This window comes from Colletotrichum aenigma (assembly GCF_013390185.1).
Source record: "Colletotrichum aenigma strain Cg56 chromosome Unknown KSG_Cg56_contig06, whole genome shotgun sequence".
NCBI classification, from domain to species: Eukaryota; Fungi; Ascomycota; class Sordariomycetes; order Glomerellales; family Glomerellaceae; genus Colletotrichum; species Colletotrichum aenigma.
In genome coordinates, this window is record NW_023500912.1 from 2,042,578 (window position 1) to 2,058,020 (window position 15,443).

General features: G+C 56.2%; 4 protein-coding genes across 4 annotated transcripts; 1 reads left to right on the plus strand and 3 right to left on the minus strand.

Annotated features, from left to right (window-relative positions):
• Window positions 1-859: 859 nt before the first annotated feature.
• On the plus strand, window positions 860-2,629 carry CGCA056_v009592 (uncharacterized protein; the record flags this gene model as incomplete). The annotated part of the gene is made up of 1 exon (XM_037324839.1): window positions 860-2,629. One exon carries the CDS (start codon window positions 860-862, stop codon window positions 2,627-2,629), a length of 1,770 nt encoding a protein of 589 aa, XP_037176598.1.
• A 787-nt stretch (window positions 2,630-3,416) lies between these two features.
• Window positions 3,417-5,777, minus strand: CGCA056_v009593 (putative RING finger membrane protein; the record flags this gene model as incomplete). Its single annotated transcript, XM_037324840.1, has 5 exons — window positions 3,417-3,457; window positions 3,512-5,183; window positions 5,239-5,317; window positions 5,584-5,608; window positions 5,774-5,777. The coding sequence occupies 5 exons, from the start codon at window positions 5,775-5,777 to the stop codon at window positions 3,417-3,419; spliced, it is 1,821 nt and encodes a 606-aa protein (XP_037176797.1).
• Window positions 5,778-10,296: 4,519 nt separating this feature from the next.
• On the minus strand, window positions 10,297-11,204 carry GUNK (putative endoglucanase type K; the record flags this gene model as incomplete). Its single annotated transcript, XM_037324841.1, has 2 exons — window positions 10,297-10,545; window positions 10,764-11,204. 2 exons carry the CDS (start codon window positions 11,202-11,204, stop codon window positions 10,297-10,299), a joined length of 690 nt encoding a protein of 229 aa, XP_037176599.1.
• Window positions 11,205-12,416: 1,212 nt separating this feature from the next.
• Window positions 12,417-15,443, minus strand: CGCA056_v009595 (uncharacterized protein; the record flags this gene model as incomplete). Its single annotated transcript, XM_037324842.1, has 5 exons — window positions 12,417-13,811; window positions 13,870-14,414; window positions 14,464-14,643; window positions 14,703-15,260; window positions 15,320-15,443. The coding sequence occupies 5 exons, from the start codon at window positions 15,441-15,443 to the stop codon at window positions 12,417-12,419; spliced, it is 2,802 nt and encodes a 933-aa protein (XP_037176817.1).

Genomic DNA, 15,443 nt, shown 5'->3' on the forward strand with positions numbered 1-15,443 from the left:
GCGCGTTTGTTTCGGGTAGATTGGGGTGTTTATTGATGGTGTGCGCGCAACAGGCTGGTGGGTTCATGGAAAGCGAGGTTTTGGAAGGTGAGGCTAAGTTCCTGACCTCAAAAAGACGTTTGGCATCAATCGCGCCGGAGGCTAAGTGGGGCAGCTGGGTGGTGAGGTCGTGTGCAACGTTCCCCGGATTCGGCTCTATGTTTCACCGGATAGGTAGGTGGTGGTCGGGTCGGACTTTGGGGAGGATGTGCTGCCGCGCGGGGTGATGCACCATCTGTTATCGCCTGGTCCATGTGACCTGACCAGGGGAAGCGAAGCTTTATCATTGTCGAGTCACGCTGCCACATGGTCCCTGCTGCTGCCAATACAGCGGATTCAGTGGAGGAAGCTACCCACCCAAAGCTACCTTGCCCCCAAACAACAGCTGCCATGCAAGGGGCGCCTGCTGGATCCTATGACGCCAGTCCGGGACGTCTGTTGTGAAAGTCTGTGAACTTCATCTTTACATCTCATTGTTATAGATCGTCCTTTGTCTGCCTATTTTGCCCAGAACCGTTGTCGTAACCCCTGTTATTAGCTCCCGTCTGATGACTCACTAGCAAGTCTCCAGAACAATCATATTCTCTCTTCCCAACTACATATATACCGAGGCGGTCGCATTTCGCGAACTTTGTATCTATCTCGCCACTGGACGCGGTCAACGCGTTTCTAGGGCATATACGCTCAGCGCTTTCTTGAACGACGGGCCGGGTCGCCCATGGACATCTTTACTCTTGCCAATACTATATATACACATTATTTCTTAGGCTGAGGCCTTTCTGTCATCCTCCAAGTCCTATCAACCTTATCTGCCAACGCGATGCCTTCGCGACGCGAGCAGGAGCTTCCCGTGGAGAGCTCCTGGCGCCTGATTGAAGGCGGCGAAAACGACAGCTTCGACACGTCTATACTCAACGATCTCGAAGACGACGATGGTTTTCAATCAACTGACCCGTCCCAACTTCCTTCGCAGTCTTTCAGCTTCGGCGCTTCCCAAGAGTCGCACCATAGCGTTCAGGACTTTATGAATAAGGCGGATGATGAACGGGTGATCCTCCGCTCTCCGTTCCAGCCTACCGTTCGCCACGACACCAGCCGGACCCCGGATCCTGAGTTTTACATGCCCTCCGTCCACATGAGTTCCGGCTCAGGCACCAGTCCCCGAAACAGCAGCGGCCGGTCCTCGAGGACCATCCGTCCCGGCGACGATTCCTACCAGCTACAGGACGTGCGCCGTCGTGCGATCCGGCAAGCGAGTGGTGGAAGTCCTGTCAAATCTCGACGTGGGGATCCGAGAAGGGGCCGTGGTTACTACGAAGTCCCAGTTGGACAGCCACGGGCGGTTTCCGAGAGACTATCTGAGAGCCTCCCGAATGCCCTCTTCAATATATTGGCCTGGGTGTTCAACATCATCGGTATGGCTCTTGGATACGTCCAAAAGCCCTTGGCTCTGTGTCTGGCAGTATGGCTCTTCTTCGGCGCATCCATGGTGCTTCAGAACATGGTGACGAAGTCAATATCAACATCTCTCTCCCCGCTTTGCCGCATCCCGGGAGCTGCATATCTAGATCTCCCGTTCTGCCCTTCCCCCAGGCCACTGAACGGCAAGACGCAAGATGCCGAGTCCGCAAACGTCGAGTTTGACGACCTCATGAACGTCCAGTCGCAGTTCGAGCAGGTCCTGGAACGCAGCGCTGATGGCGTCTCATTGCCCATGGAGATGAAGCGCTCTGAATCATCAATACGCGACCTTCGCACCATGGTGCGATACTCGGAACTCCCGCAGCGAGAAGATCTCGTACACGAGTTCAACGAGTACGTTGATACGGCGCGCCTGACGGCTGCCGACCTGCAAAAGTTCAACGTCCATGTTGGATCTGCCGTGGACTCGGTAATATCCATCAACCGCTGGACATCCCGATACCTGGATACACTGTCTACCGCGGAAAACGCCGACGTCTCTCTCGTATCCCAATGGACGAACTGGCTCTTTTACCCATTTACTCCAACTGTGACGCCCTTCTCGGAGCGTACGCTGTTGGACAAGTATATCGAACACACGGCTCTCGTGTCAGACCGCATTGCCGGACTCATAGTCGAAGCGCAGGGTGTCCTCCTACTGCTCTCAAAAGCCGAGGAGAGCCTGAACCAGATCTACGAGGTCGTCACGCGCTCCTCGAACTCGGTCAAATCCCGCAGAGACGAGGTTCTCTGGACCATTTGGACACTCGTCGGCGCCAACAACAAGCGCCTCCACAATCTCAACTCGCAGCTCTCACTGCTCCGCCAGGTAGACCGCCAGCGTCTCACAGCCGTGGCGCAGATCTCGGCCCTCATCGTCGACCTCGAGAAGATACAGGCTGGCCTGGGCGACCTCCGCGATCGCGTCGCCGCCCCCGAGCTCGTCCGCGACTCGCCCGCCGCCATCCCCCTGACGGTGCACATCGAGACTATTGATCGCGGCGTCGAGCGGCTGGAGGAGGCCAGGCAGCGCATCCGCGCCGCCGAAAACGATCGAATCCGGGAGGCGCTGGCGAGGGGCGGCACGAAAGAAGACGACAAGCTCATTGAGGGTCGTGCTCGCTCATGATGATGAGGTTAAATTTGAGGTACCGGAGAAGAGCGTTGCCAAGAGAACGCCAAGAAGAGCCAAAAAGCCAAGACATGACATGGTGAAAGTTTAGGATATAGTTTCCTCTGCGCAAGTAAACGTGTTTTTGAGACGAGCGGGCGTTCGGATAGAAGCGAGCAAAGTACATTGGATGAGGGACGGCATTGCTTTAGATTCGGATGAAACAACAATAGCAACGATACCATGACTGAAGTCGTGTTTTTTCACCAAGCAATAGATGGAACTCTGTTTTTGGTCTTGGAAGTTTAAAATGGTAATCTTTCATTCAGGATGCGACTCGCTCGTTCCAGGCCGCTGGAAGAAATAGCAAGGCCTGAACTGTCTGCCGTGTTCCCTTACTCGCCGTGCAGCTGTCGGCATTCATCACTAAATACTAAACTTTTAATATCACGCATGGCATCCGCCGACCCCGCCGTTGATGCATGTCCTTTCCCTGTAGGGTATATCCAGTCCAAAGATGAGGAGGGCTTCTTGAGAAAACCCCCTTCGAGAAAAAATCCGTCCCAAAATTGTAAAACGCTGAAAGGCTGTGCCGAGCCTGCCGAGTCTAATCGTCGTCGTGAGAAATGAATCAGTCTCCTCGTCACCCAGAGTGGTGGGGCAGCTGCCGGGGAGAGACTGTCGTTAGGCTGTATCGTGTTTCGTCATGTTCCCTTAAAAAGACACTGAAGCAGTCCTGTCTGCCTGACCAAAAACGCCTGTGCACCATGCAACCCCGAGTTTTGAAATGCTTCGAAAGTGCGGGTCATGAAAACCCTGGAAAGACCTTGACGACGTAGCGCTTCCCTTGAGTACTAGTTAGCAATGATCATTCAACTCGATAGATTGGCAAACGCTTACATATTGGGTTGCGCCCGTCGGGGTCGTCGAGCGGCGTACCCGCCAATGCCCGCATCCGAGCCCGTGCCAATGCGGAGGGACTCTTACGTCCTTCCGGCTTTGAATGGGTCTGCTTGGTGTCGTCCGAACCGGGCATATGGAGGCGCAGGCCACCCGACTTCCGACGTTTGCCTCGAAGACCGTGATGTGCTGCCGGTGAAGCTTGAGGCGGTCGTGATATGGGTTGAGTAGGCTCCTGACCGCCTGACTGACTTGAAGGTCGATCTGAATCTTCCTGCTCTTCTTGTGTCGGCTCTAGGGTTGACCTACGCGGGTCTTCCGTCTCTGCCGGTGCAGGGGTGCGTGCGGTTGCTGACTCTTGTGCTGTTTTCGGGGACCTGGAGGTTGTGACGGGCGTCATCGGCGTTTCCTTCGGGGATGATGCCGCTTTGTCCGTGCCGAACAGCCGTCTGCCCCAACTTTTCCCTTTGACCTCCTCTTCCTCGTCATCTGACTCGACGACGATAACCCTCTCTCTCAGCCGTCTAACGGCCCGCTCTCGACGGACCATTCCATTGGTGATCTTAGGGCAATAGTTGCGTGGTAACATGTTCCTCTTGCAAATCGGGCACAAGGAGCTGTTCAAACTCAAAAACTCGTCAATGCACTCCGGATGGAAAATATGCCCGCAAGGCAATTCTCGAATGATGGATTCGCGATCCACGTAGTTTTCGAGGCAAATGTGGCACTGAGGCTGGAAGTTGGTAGCAACGGTGCTGGTGGCGCTATTCACGCTGGATCTGCGGGCTCTTGATTTTGGTGCGGCGGACTCAGAAACGGTACGCTGGCTTCGTGGGGATCGGACAGACTTTGGTGGTCTCGTCGTTGCCGGGCTGCTGACCATTTCCGGCTGGAAGCTGTACGTAAACAGCGGGAAACCTTTGACATGGTTGATCGGGACCGTGATTCGTTTGATACCCATGGCCTCCAGGTCGACCTCTCCGCTCAACACTCTCCTTCGTAATGATATCCTCCGTCTCCTTTGCACCAGATGCATTGTGAGTGATAAACAGGCAATGATGAATATGACGACTCCAACGACCGTAAGAATCCACGTCCACATAGCGGGCACACTATCTCGGTCCTTCACAGTCAACTCGGTCCATATGCGGACATAGTCGTTGTCGTGGGGATCGTATATGTCCTGAATCTGGTCTCCATATGGTATTGACGATAGATTTCCAGAGTAAAGACTTAGTTGGCGCATCATCTTGTTGCCTTGGGCGCCGGGAATGGCAAAGACTGGGAAGCGATTTTGGGTCCGCCAAGCGTCGTTGTCACCGAGATCCCATATTGGTGAATCGGCGCCTTGTGGTTCTCTCGTTGAATTGTTTGGCTTGTAAAAAATGAAGGCACGGATCGGATCGAGTCGGGCAGAGGCGAGATACGCCAGAGTGCAGGTGGCGTTGAACCATGGTGCCAAGGCGATGAGGTTGTAGTTTGTGGGAGGTAGTTCTGCCTGAGTGGTTGCGTTTCGGGGGATGATGTCGTACTGCTGCTGGTAACATGGATTCGCGACGGTGAGATCGGGGACGTAGAGAAGGCCTCTGATGATGCCATCTTCGGTATCGGAATTAGTTGAACTCAAAGTGGTGAGGTTCTCGAGGATTGTGTCTTGGTACGCTATGTTGCTCTGCGCATTCGGTTAGGGGAGGGCATCAGGGACAAGCGACGATGAAGTGACGTACCGAGAGTGATGTGATATTTCTAATAATCGTCGAGGGGACGGTGTTTGCACCTGACCAGACAGGATTACTGAATAGCAGACTGCATCATGGTCAATAATGATCCCTTGCGCTGCGAGGTTAAGGGCCGTGGCGGGGGTAGGCCGTTTTTGATGGGGTGGGCAGACGCGACGTCTGCCCACTGAGGCGCTGTTGGGTATGGTGAAGCTGAAATACATGCTATGGTGTGACGACGGGACAAAACGCCTCGACACAGAACAGGAGGGAAACATGCAAAATTGACAACGACCAAGGGAGGCGACATTAAAGAAACGAAAGAAGGATTTTGAGGAATTTGCTGAGACATACACGACATTTCGAATCTGTTCGAGAGCTGTGAGACGTCAGTGGATGATGCCAAGACTGGGGGACTTTGGCACCTCTTGGCCGCGAAAAGGGAGACAACACCAGGCGATTTGGCAGCTGCAAAGAGGAGTCGCAAAGCGTGGCTTCTCGAGCGACACATCGCCGTGTAAGGGAGAATATTTATATGACTTACACATGCTTTCCTCACATGTTAAACTAGGAGGTTGAAGGCATTGAAACCATCAACCTCGCAGAACAGTTGTTTGGCGGCTGCTCTGGGAGGACGGAAGTGAGAATAAGAGAGGCAGGCCAGGCGGGTGAGAGGGAAGCAGCAGGCGATGAGGGTGAGAGGCCCGGGAGATTGTCGTGTTCAGGACTCGGGCTGCTCGAGGGATCCAAGGTCGGTCGAGGCGGAATAGAATTCGAGAGGTTGTGGATTGCTGACTGGAGCCTCAAGATCAACGTCTCGAGGGCAGGAGCCGTGTCGGAGCGCGTGGAATTGGGGGTGGTCGAGCAAAGCGAGAGAAGTCGGGAAGAGCTGAGAAAGGGACGAGTGATGATGAGAGCTGGGGCCCGGCGCGATTTTCAATGCCAAGCGGGGTTCAACAGGTCGTTCCCAGTGCGCTGCAGGAGCACACTGCACATTGATCAAGTCGAGGTGTCGAGGGTGTGGTGGGCGTGCGTGGGTGCCCGTGGTTTGGTAGGTAGTTACGGTATGGGGGTGGGTGGTGGATGGAGGATGACTGACAGCGACAGGCGCAGGAGCGGGAGCGGGAGCAGGAGCAGGCAAGTCAAGACAAGGACGGGCAGGGACGGGCAGGGAAGAGCAAGCAAGCACCCAGAGTGCGGTTTAGAGAAGCAAAACAGCAAAGGCAATTGATTACAGACGATGAGAGAGAGGGCGTCGGTAGCAGTAGTAATATCTCTCAGCAACGTAACGAACTGACCGTAAGGCCCCTTGGGCAGGCCGGACAGGCACTAAGGGCAAGTTCGGAGGAGGTACATGAGATTCTCCGCAACACGGGCTGTACATGAAAGTACCTCGCCAAACATTGGCTTACGCAGTAGGCATTTGTCAATTATAGGTCAGTCGGCAGGTACGAATGCCTACGGTACGGATACAGGTATTCGTAGTAGGACAGGAGCAGGGGGCGAGCGAAAGGAAAGGACAGGACAGGCGCACCGCACCGCACCACCCACACAGCCTGCCTCCCTTCCTTGCCTTGTCCTCGTCGTTGACCTCCATAGGCAGCCAGTCTGGTCTTTTTGTTTTCTCGTCCTTCCATGTCATCGTTCCCGTTCATGCCGCTTCGTTGATTTTTGGATGCATGTCCAGGTCTCGTCGGCCATCTCTCTCAACATGTTTCTCCGACAGCATGCAGCTTGATCTTCATTCCTGCGTGCATCTTGCGCGGCTCGTTACATCCGCATCTCCCTCAGTCTGGTTCCTGACTCTCGCACTCTCCACTGACACACCGAGTACCTGCTGTTACCAGGAACGGATAGGCAGGTCCACCTGTCGACGCTGAGCACTGGACAGTGGTGGACTGGGTCACGGCTGGGTGCTGCGCAGAAGGGGAGGTACGAGAGTGTGAGGGCGAGGGTGCGACTGAGAAGATGGTGGGTGGGGTCCGGTGGAGCCGTGAGAGTTCTCCGGTAACCAGTGAGAAGCCGCTCATCCGCGTCGACGCAGGTAGCCGAGTTAAGGCCCCCATGCTGCGTACGCCCAGTGTGGCACCCGACTGACCGTCTCCGCTAACAGAGGATACTCGTACCCCGTCCGCGTATTGTGTGCCGGGCAAGGAGCAGCCCGTGGAAAAAGAAGCGCGATGCTGCTGCAGGCTGCAGACTCAGAGCCGACCAACCGACATTTGAATGCCAGCGGCAGCCACGGCACACGGGCGGCACCACCAGAAACCAACACTCTAACCACCAAAACGGCAGCGGCACGGCCTAAACCTCCCTAAAACCTCGACCCAACCCTCCGTTCTCGTCTGCCAAACAGCCACTGAAGTTGCCGCTCTTGCCGTTGTTGTTTGTCTCGAATGCACAACCCCTCCCACAAAGCTTTCCACTGAGGTGTACCTGCCTACCTCATGCTCATCTCCCTCGCTGCTTGCTGGCTGCCTCATCATGCACTCGCCCGACACCCGACTCCCGGCGAATCGGACGTCAATGGAACTTCGCTCTCGTCGCTAAGCTTTTTGTTGCCTCGAAGCTTGTCTGTCTGATCTTTCTGCTAAATCGAACTGCCCCGTCTCCCGTCGCCCCGGTCCTCTCCTCTTCCTGGTCGTTACATCCAAAAACATTGCTACACAGAGATCTCTCGGGTCACCCAGGCCGGCTCCGAGGCCTTGCCCAATAGACGTCACCTACTGGCCCTCGCCAACGACCAAGCTGAGGTGAAAAAAGAAACGGCTTCTCCGTCTTTGTCTCTCGATCCCTACCTACCTACCTCCCCATGTGCCACAAATACCTGCCTGCCCCAAGGTCTCGCCAATCCCGCTAAACAAGCAGGTCATTCGGTGCGGAAGAGGGAACCTCCTCAGTGTCTTAGCGCGGAGGAAAAGACCCTACCTTAGCCTCATCACCTCGAGGCATGTCGCTGGCCTCCCTCAATGAGAATTTAACTTTCTGTCTCATCAAGGGCCCGGTCCTCCCAGACGGCAACTTGTGCCGACTGTTCCAGACTCGACATGCACCGACTGATGTCTAGTGACAGTTAGACGATGTCCGACCGGTTCTCTCGGCATTCATTCACTCGGGGTTCCCAGCAATACGGCACCCTTCGCGTGCTTCTCTATCCCAATAGACCCTCTCCTTGCAGAACGTCACACAAGTGACACAAGCCCATCTGCCCTCGGTTGCATATCTTCCATCTCATGCCACGCGTGGTTGCATCTGCAAGCCTTGGGACATGTCATACAACGAACTCGATGCTGCCGGTCCTGGGGAGAGGCGTATCGTACGATGCGACCAATGGAACCACGCATTCTGAGATGACAAGCTTGCCCGCCCTCGATATCGTTGTCGCTACAAGTATCAAAATGGGTGGGCGCAAGAGTCCAACGGCACAAGCAGGCCGCGGACGGTTTAAACGGCAACAACGTGCATGCGCCGCCAGACCGCTTCTGATAGACAATCGACTATCGGACACCCATCTTGCGTGGCCTGCGTCCCACGTCCCGGTTCTGGCCAGTGCCACACAAGTTACAATACAAGATGACAATTGCCAGCGCCCAGGAATCCTACGATAGACGTCCCGCTGCGAGTCAATTCGCGGGAAAGGCTTCTAGCAACTGTACACCCTTCTAGCTTCGATCGCTAACCGCCAATGCGCCTTGGCATCCCCATACAAGTCTCGGAATCTTTCAATCTTCGGGCGCTTGTGGTGCTTAAGCTGAAATCTGTCAGCGACCAACTTTCCTTCCGCAGGCCTTGTCAGCAGTTGTAGGTCACAGCGCTTGTGTATTTTCTGGCGTCTTGATTCAATATCGACCAAGTGCATGAGAGGAGCGCAGGGTACCCCTCACAGACACAACGCCCGGGCAGACGTCATTGAAACATTGGCTGTTCGCCCGGTTAGATCCACCAGGACAGGGCAGGACAGGGGCAACGGCTCCCGCCAGTTCTTTGGGAAATGTGCCGTTCAATCATAGCCTGGCAGATAGCGAAGCTTGTCGAAACTGATTTAGTCTCGAGGAGATTTTCAGAGGCTGGTCAATCATCGACATCGCTCGCTCTGTACGGATACCTACCAGCCGCATTGACACTACGCGCCGAAGATGCCGGTCTACCGCGTGCCGTCGCTTGTCCTGCGTTTCTTCCACTGTCTACGCTGCCTTCGGCATCTTACAGGCTCCCGGCCGCGACCTGGCGCCCCGTCCCCCTTGTCGAAAGCGGCACACAAACCCGAACATCACTTCTACGTCATGTGAGTTCAAACGTCTGATTCGCTGGCGCGTCTCGGTTGGCTGCCACATAGAAACGCCTGCGAAAGAAGGAAACCATTCTGGCGAGTTGGCAAGCACTTGCACCAAAGACCGCGCGGCCTCTCGTTGGCGACGTGCCTGCGACAAAAGATGATTTGCCCCCTTGGGGCAGTGCCCAACGACAAGGCCTTGGGTGCAATGTCGCTTTCATCGAGCATCTTGGCTTTATCTTGGCTGCCCTCGTCTTGGGGGCTGCTGGGTGTTGTAGCTTCACAAGAAGCGGGTTGCCCGTCTACTGCCCAGCCCACAGCCACCGTTGATATCCATTTTGCTCACGGCAGTCATGTCGGAGGGTATTAAACGGGCTAGTGCAGCTCTGCTTTTGAGATGCCAAGCTGTACCGGCGAACCCTGTCAGCAATGGAAATTGAAGAAGCTATTCGACCTACTGCAGCTGCGGCTTGGCAACCCGGGGCGCTCAGTTCTCATCAGAGTTGTGTACTCTGTACGCCAAGTCGCTTTCACCATCCCGTCTCGCCCTTAGTCTTGGGACAAGAGGCTGTGCTCTGCTTATGGAGTCGTAGCTCACCTCGTGACCTAGGAGTAAGCATGTTCATGCACCAAGTGCAGTTAGGTGCCTAGTTCTGGGAGTTTGGCCTGACGTCCCCGTTGTACGCTTCTTGTATTCAACTACCTACAATAACCTTGATATTTACGTGATGGAGGGAGCATGCCACAGCGCATGGCTTCATCATTCCAGGCAGGGTCTGCAGGACGAGGCACATCTAGTTCCGCCTGCACCCGCTCTTGGCCGTGATCTCGGCCGGGCACGACACCTCCTTGAAGGACACGCTCGGGTTGTCGGCACCCTGGAACCAATCGAACCGCCAGTAGCATCCGGCCTTGAGCTTCTCGGGGAACCCGTCGCACTCGGAGCGGGAGCTGACACCCCCGTATCGCTGGCCCCACCCGTTGGGCGGCGCTCCGTACTGATCGGTGCACGCGTTGAACTGTCCCACGCCGCCGCCGGGGATCTGTCCCCATGTCAGTGACTGATCGGTACTACCAATATTCTAGCGGTGCTCCGCAAGTTGCGTCGAGCGGATGTAATAGCGGGGCATCTGTCCGGGTCCCGGAGATCGGGGCGCCGGGACGGTGATCATCGGGCCCGGTCCGGCCCCGTCCAACCTTGAATCCACCCCAGTAGAGAGAAAGAAACCCGTACGGAACAAGAGAGAGTGTCCCAACTCACAGCAAGATCGAAGTGATTCTGCCCCAAATCGCCCCCGGTATTCGTGGCCTGCACAACCATCTTCTTCCCGCTCACCGGCCCGCTCGTGAACGTGAGCTCGTAGCACGCGCAGCACCATGACGCCTCCGTACCGCCCGAGATCCGCACCGCCGCCCAGCCGTACGCCAGGCTGTCGCTGACGGCCCACGGCGAGTTCGAGCTGCACATGTACGCCGACCCGCCCGCGTCGCAGCCCGACTTGGTGGCCCCGCCGTCGTTGAGCCGGTTGTCGTTGCGGTCGCACGTGCCCACGGGCCCGGCGGCGAGGGAGGCCTTCCCGGGCCACGCGCACGACGGCTTGCAGCAGTCCCAGTAGCGCGTCGTGGAGCCGGTGCCCGAGGCCTGGGAGGCGGCGAGGGGGAGCAGGAAGAGGAGCGTGGCGAGGGCTTGCGTGGCATGCATCTTTTTGGTTTTCTCTTTCTTGCGGGCTGATTGCAACTTTTGGTGACTTGTTCGAGGGTGCCTTCTGGTAGTCGAGACGAGATGTTGAAGAAGGTTTTTGGGTATGTGTGTATATAGTTATCCTGGGCTTGCTAGAGGGTTTCAGTCGGATTGAGAGTTTTGCCATATAATTACAGGCGGGAGAGCAATACATCAAAACCATGGACAAACTACACATGACCTATGTCATACCGAGAAACATTCTTTCTAAGTTGCTTTCAAAGTGAAAAGGACGGGGAAGACCTGCCCGACCAGCCGTCACCATATTGCCGGTACCACACAACACACAAACTGATTTGCCTCGTGCCGTCCGCAAAACTTGCTTCGATCGAGCCGAAAATCAGTCCGTGGACGCCGGACACACCACCGACTAATACAAGGCCGATATAACCAGGGACCGCGGCACCCCGAGAGACAAGACCGTGGTTCTGGCAATTTAGCAGAAACCACGCTTCCAGGGCCTCACGTGAGCTCAAATTTGCGATCTAGGCCGATTCATCCAAACGGAGAGATGTTCCGACGGCAGTCGCGCCGATGGGTGCGTTGGTTTCCCCGCAATCGTCAACGTTCGCCAGGGGTAGATGGGATGCAGAGTAGAGTAAGGTAGGATCCGGGGCTGCGAGAGAAAAACCTCCAGGGGACAAGAGATCAGCCGGGTAATTCTTACATGGCTCAGAAGATTTGATATATCCGGCTGATAGTGGCACTTTTGAGGACTGGCGTCATAAGTTGTTGTTCCAAGTTAAAGCCAATTATTCTGCCATTTGTTATGGCTGTAAACTTATATAGCGCGGATACCACGGCTTGAAATGTCACAATATGTGGTGGATCAGTTTTGCAAGGCGCACAACATGACCTGAAGGTAATGAGCACAAGAAAAGACAATATAAGCGGACACTGAAGACGGCGCGAGTTGCACGGGAAGCATGTCCTCGGACGACGTCGGTCATGTCACTCACATCAAGGCCATACTCAAAAGTACCATCAAATCACTACAAATCAAAAAACTGTATCATCTTCTGAAATCAAGACTTTTCGTTATTGAGCTTCGTTAACCTGTATCATCAACCGCCCCCACCTACTCCAGTTAAAAGTCAGTCCATATCGACAACCAAAAGCAACTAGCATCGGGTCTGCGTGAACCCATGTCTAGGTGATTCAACAGCAGCAGTTCTACCATCTGCGGTTGTTGTTGTTGTCACCAAAGCTCTCGGCAACCTTGCCGATGAACTCGCCGAAGCCACCGCCACCCTCGCGACGCTCATCGTCGTCGTCATCACGGCGTCGGCCGTGATGCTCCTCCCGGCCGCCATAGCCACCCTCCTGACGACCACCGTAGCCGCCTTCTTGGCGTCCGTAACCGCCCTCATCATCGCGGCGGCCTCCGTAGCCACCACCGCCGCCGCTGCCGTAGCTCTCCTCCTGACGACCGTAACCGCCGCCGCCGCCACCACCGTAGCCGCCCTCGTCATGGCGACGACCACCGCCGTAGCCACCTTCATCCTCGCGGCGACCACCGCCGTAGCCTCCACCTCCACCGTAGCTCTCCTCCTGACGACCGTAGCTGCTTTCCTCGTGGCGACGGCCACCCCCGTAGCCACCCTCGTCGTCGCGTCGACCGCCTCCGTATCCGCCCTCATCATGACGACGGCCGCCGTAGCCTCCCTCGTCCTCGTCGCGCCGGTTTCCACCGCCGTAGCCACCGCCGGTGCTGCCCTCATAGCGGTGAGTCTCGGTGCGCTGCTCGTATCCACCGCCATAGGAAGGTCTAGTCTCTGTGGTCTCCTGGTACTCGTAGCCGCTGGTCTGACGTCCGCCTTGGCTATCTTCCTGCTCGTAGCGACGGTACTCGGAGCGGCCTCCACCGCCAGAGTACTGAGTCTCCTCGTACTCAGCCTGGCCGTACTTGTTGCCATGGTGGCCATACTCAGTTTGAGTCTGCGTGTAGTTGCCCTCGTCGTCGCGACGGCTGCTGTGGCGAGACTCGGTCTCGTCCTTCTTGAAAACACCGCCGAGGATAGAGCCGATGAGTCCGCCAGCACCTCCACCGCCACTGGACTCCTCTTCCTCCTGCTGGTGCTTGTACTGGGGGATCTTAACGCCAGCTTGCTGCTGCACCAGGCCGGCGATGGCGCCAGAAGCACCCTCTAGAAGGGCGCCGGCAGCCTGGTCGGCAACCTTGTCCTCCCAGTTCTTGGGCTCGCCGAACTGCTTGCGCATGTGAAGCTTTCCACTGCAGCCGTGGCCGTGACCAGTGTCGTGCTCGCCCTCCTTGTGGTTCTCTCCCCGCTGGACGCCCTCACGGCTCAACTTGCGGCGGTATTCATCCTGCTGGTTTCTATCCATGTTGTTCCACCACTCCTCAACGAAGCGGAAGATCTTCTGACGTCCCTCTGTCGCGCCATCCTCGCCCATATCGCGCTGAGCGGGGTGGTGCATGACGCCGAAGATGATGCGGTTGATGGTGCGGTTAACATCAACACCCTCATCATCAATGGCCTCCATCAGCTGAGGCACAACCCACTGCACAGTCAGAGCAGCGCAGCGGCCAGCAATCTCGTTCAGAATCTGAAAGTGGATCAGCTTAAATGCCTCTCAGTACCGAGGGACATAGGTAGCTACTTACGTTGGTAAAGTGGTCCTTGGACAGCATAGAGTGAGTGGGGTCGGTGCTGCGGTCATCATCGAAGACGACGTGCTGCTCCTTCTCACTGCTCTCGATAATCTCGGCAGAACCAGTGCGCAGCTCGTTGCGGATCTGGTTGATGACAGGGATGATGAAGGGGGCAATGAGAGAGAAGACAAACTTGGAGAGCTGCTCCTCAAGCTGCTCCAGAATCTTGGGCAGGACGGGAATCTTCTCAATGGCCTCGCTGATGCCCTGCAGAATCTCGTCGTGGAACTGAATGGCAGGCATGATCTGCTTGAAAACGTTCTGGATGTACTGAGTGAACTCCTCGGGGTCTCTGGGAGAGACCTGCATGTTCTGGAGCTGCGACTCGGCAGCGCTGCTCTGGAGCTCATCCACCCGGTTGCTCTGGTGCTTACCGCCAAAGATACCATCGGGAATCATGTCCAGTAAGTTGCGCAGGATGCTGGTGTCGTTGTTCTTGCTCTCCTGAAGGGTGCCCTCGAGCTCCTCAATCTCGTTCTGAGTGAGCTTGTCAGAGACTGTGATAGGATTAGCTAGGCTCAGCCGATGAGATCTCGATAAACCTACCCTCGCCAGTAACGGAGTGCAGGAAGTCAACACCACCGAAAGTGCCAGTGACAATCGGATAGACCTCGTCTCTAGCGCCCTCAAGTCTAATGCGGGTGTCTCTGCCGACGTGGGGGAATGTGTCGCGTTCGCCCATCTCGATGAGGGCAAGCTCGGTGTAGTTGCTGTGCGCGAAGAAGTCTGCGAGCCGCAATTGTTAGTAACCTTACAGCTGAGGGTATAAATGTCCAGTATCGTACCTTCCAAGCAGTGCAGACCGGTACCCATCAGGCGCATCGCCTCGTAGAGATCGGCCTCGTTCTTGTTGCGACCGTATCCTCGGGCGAGCTCGATGCAGGTGGCGAAGAGCTTGCGGACGTGAGCGGCAGAGGTCATGATGCCGGCCTGCTCGTTCGCAATGTAGTTCTTCATACCGGTGCGCTCGTCGATGCCGAGCTCGACACCCTCGTCGACGGGGCCTCTGAGACGACGGTCGTACTGGCGGGCATCGATGTTGTCGGCGTAGTTCTTGGGGTTGTCGATGTGGTCCTCGGGGCGGTAGCAGCCCAGTCTGTCGGCCGTGACCTCGAACTCCCTGGATCCGTAGCCGAAGCTAAGGAAGCCCAGGACGCAGAGGAGCAGGCGGATGGCCTCGGCAGAAACGGACTTGACGGTACCGACATCAATGGCTTGAGAGTAGTCTCTCAGCCAGTTGCCGAAGTAGACACGGGAGACCATCATCTTGGTGAACTTCTTGCCGTTCATGGAGCGGGCCATCGCGAGCGTGAGGAGCGCATCTTCAATGTCGCCGTGGCGCCCTGGTTTGCCGCATGGTCAGCGTCTATAGCTAGCAAGAGGTAATTGGAAACAAGCTCACAGTTCTGGCCCTCGATCTTGGAGATGCCGGCGATGTTGCCAGCTCCGAAGGCGTGGGCCGGCCGGGAGAACCAGACCAGCACGATCAGGCCGACCAGCAATGGGTAGGACCTGGCGTCGAGCAT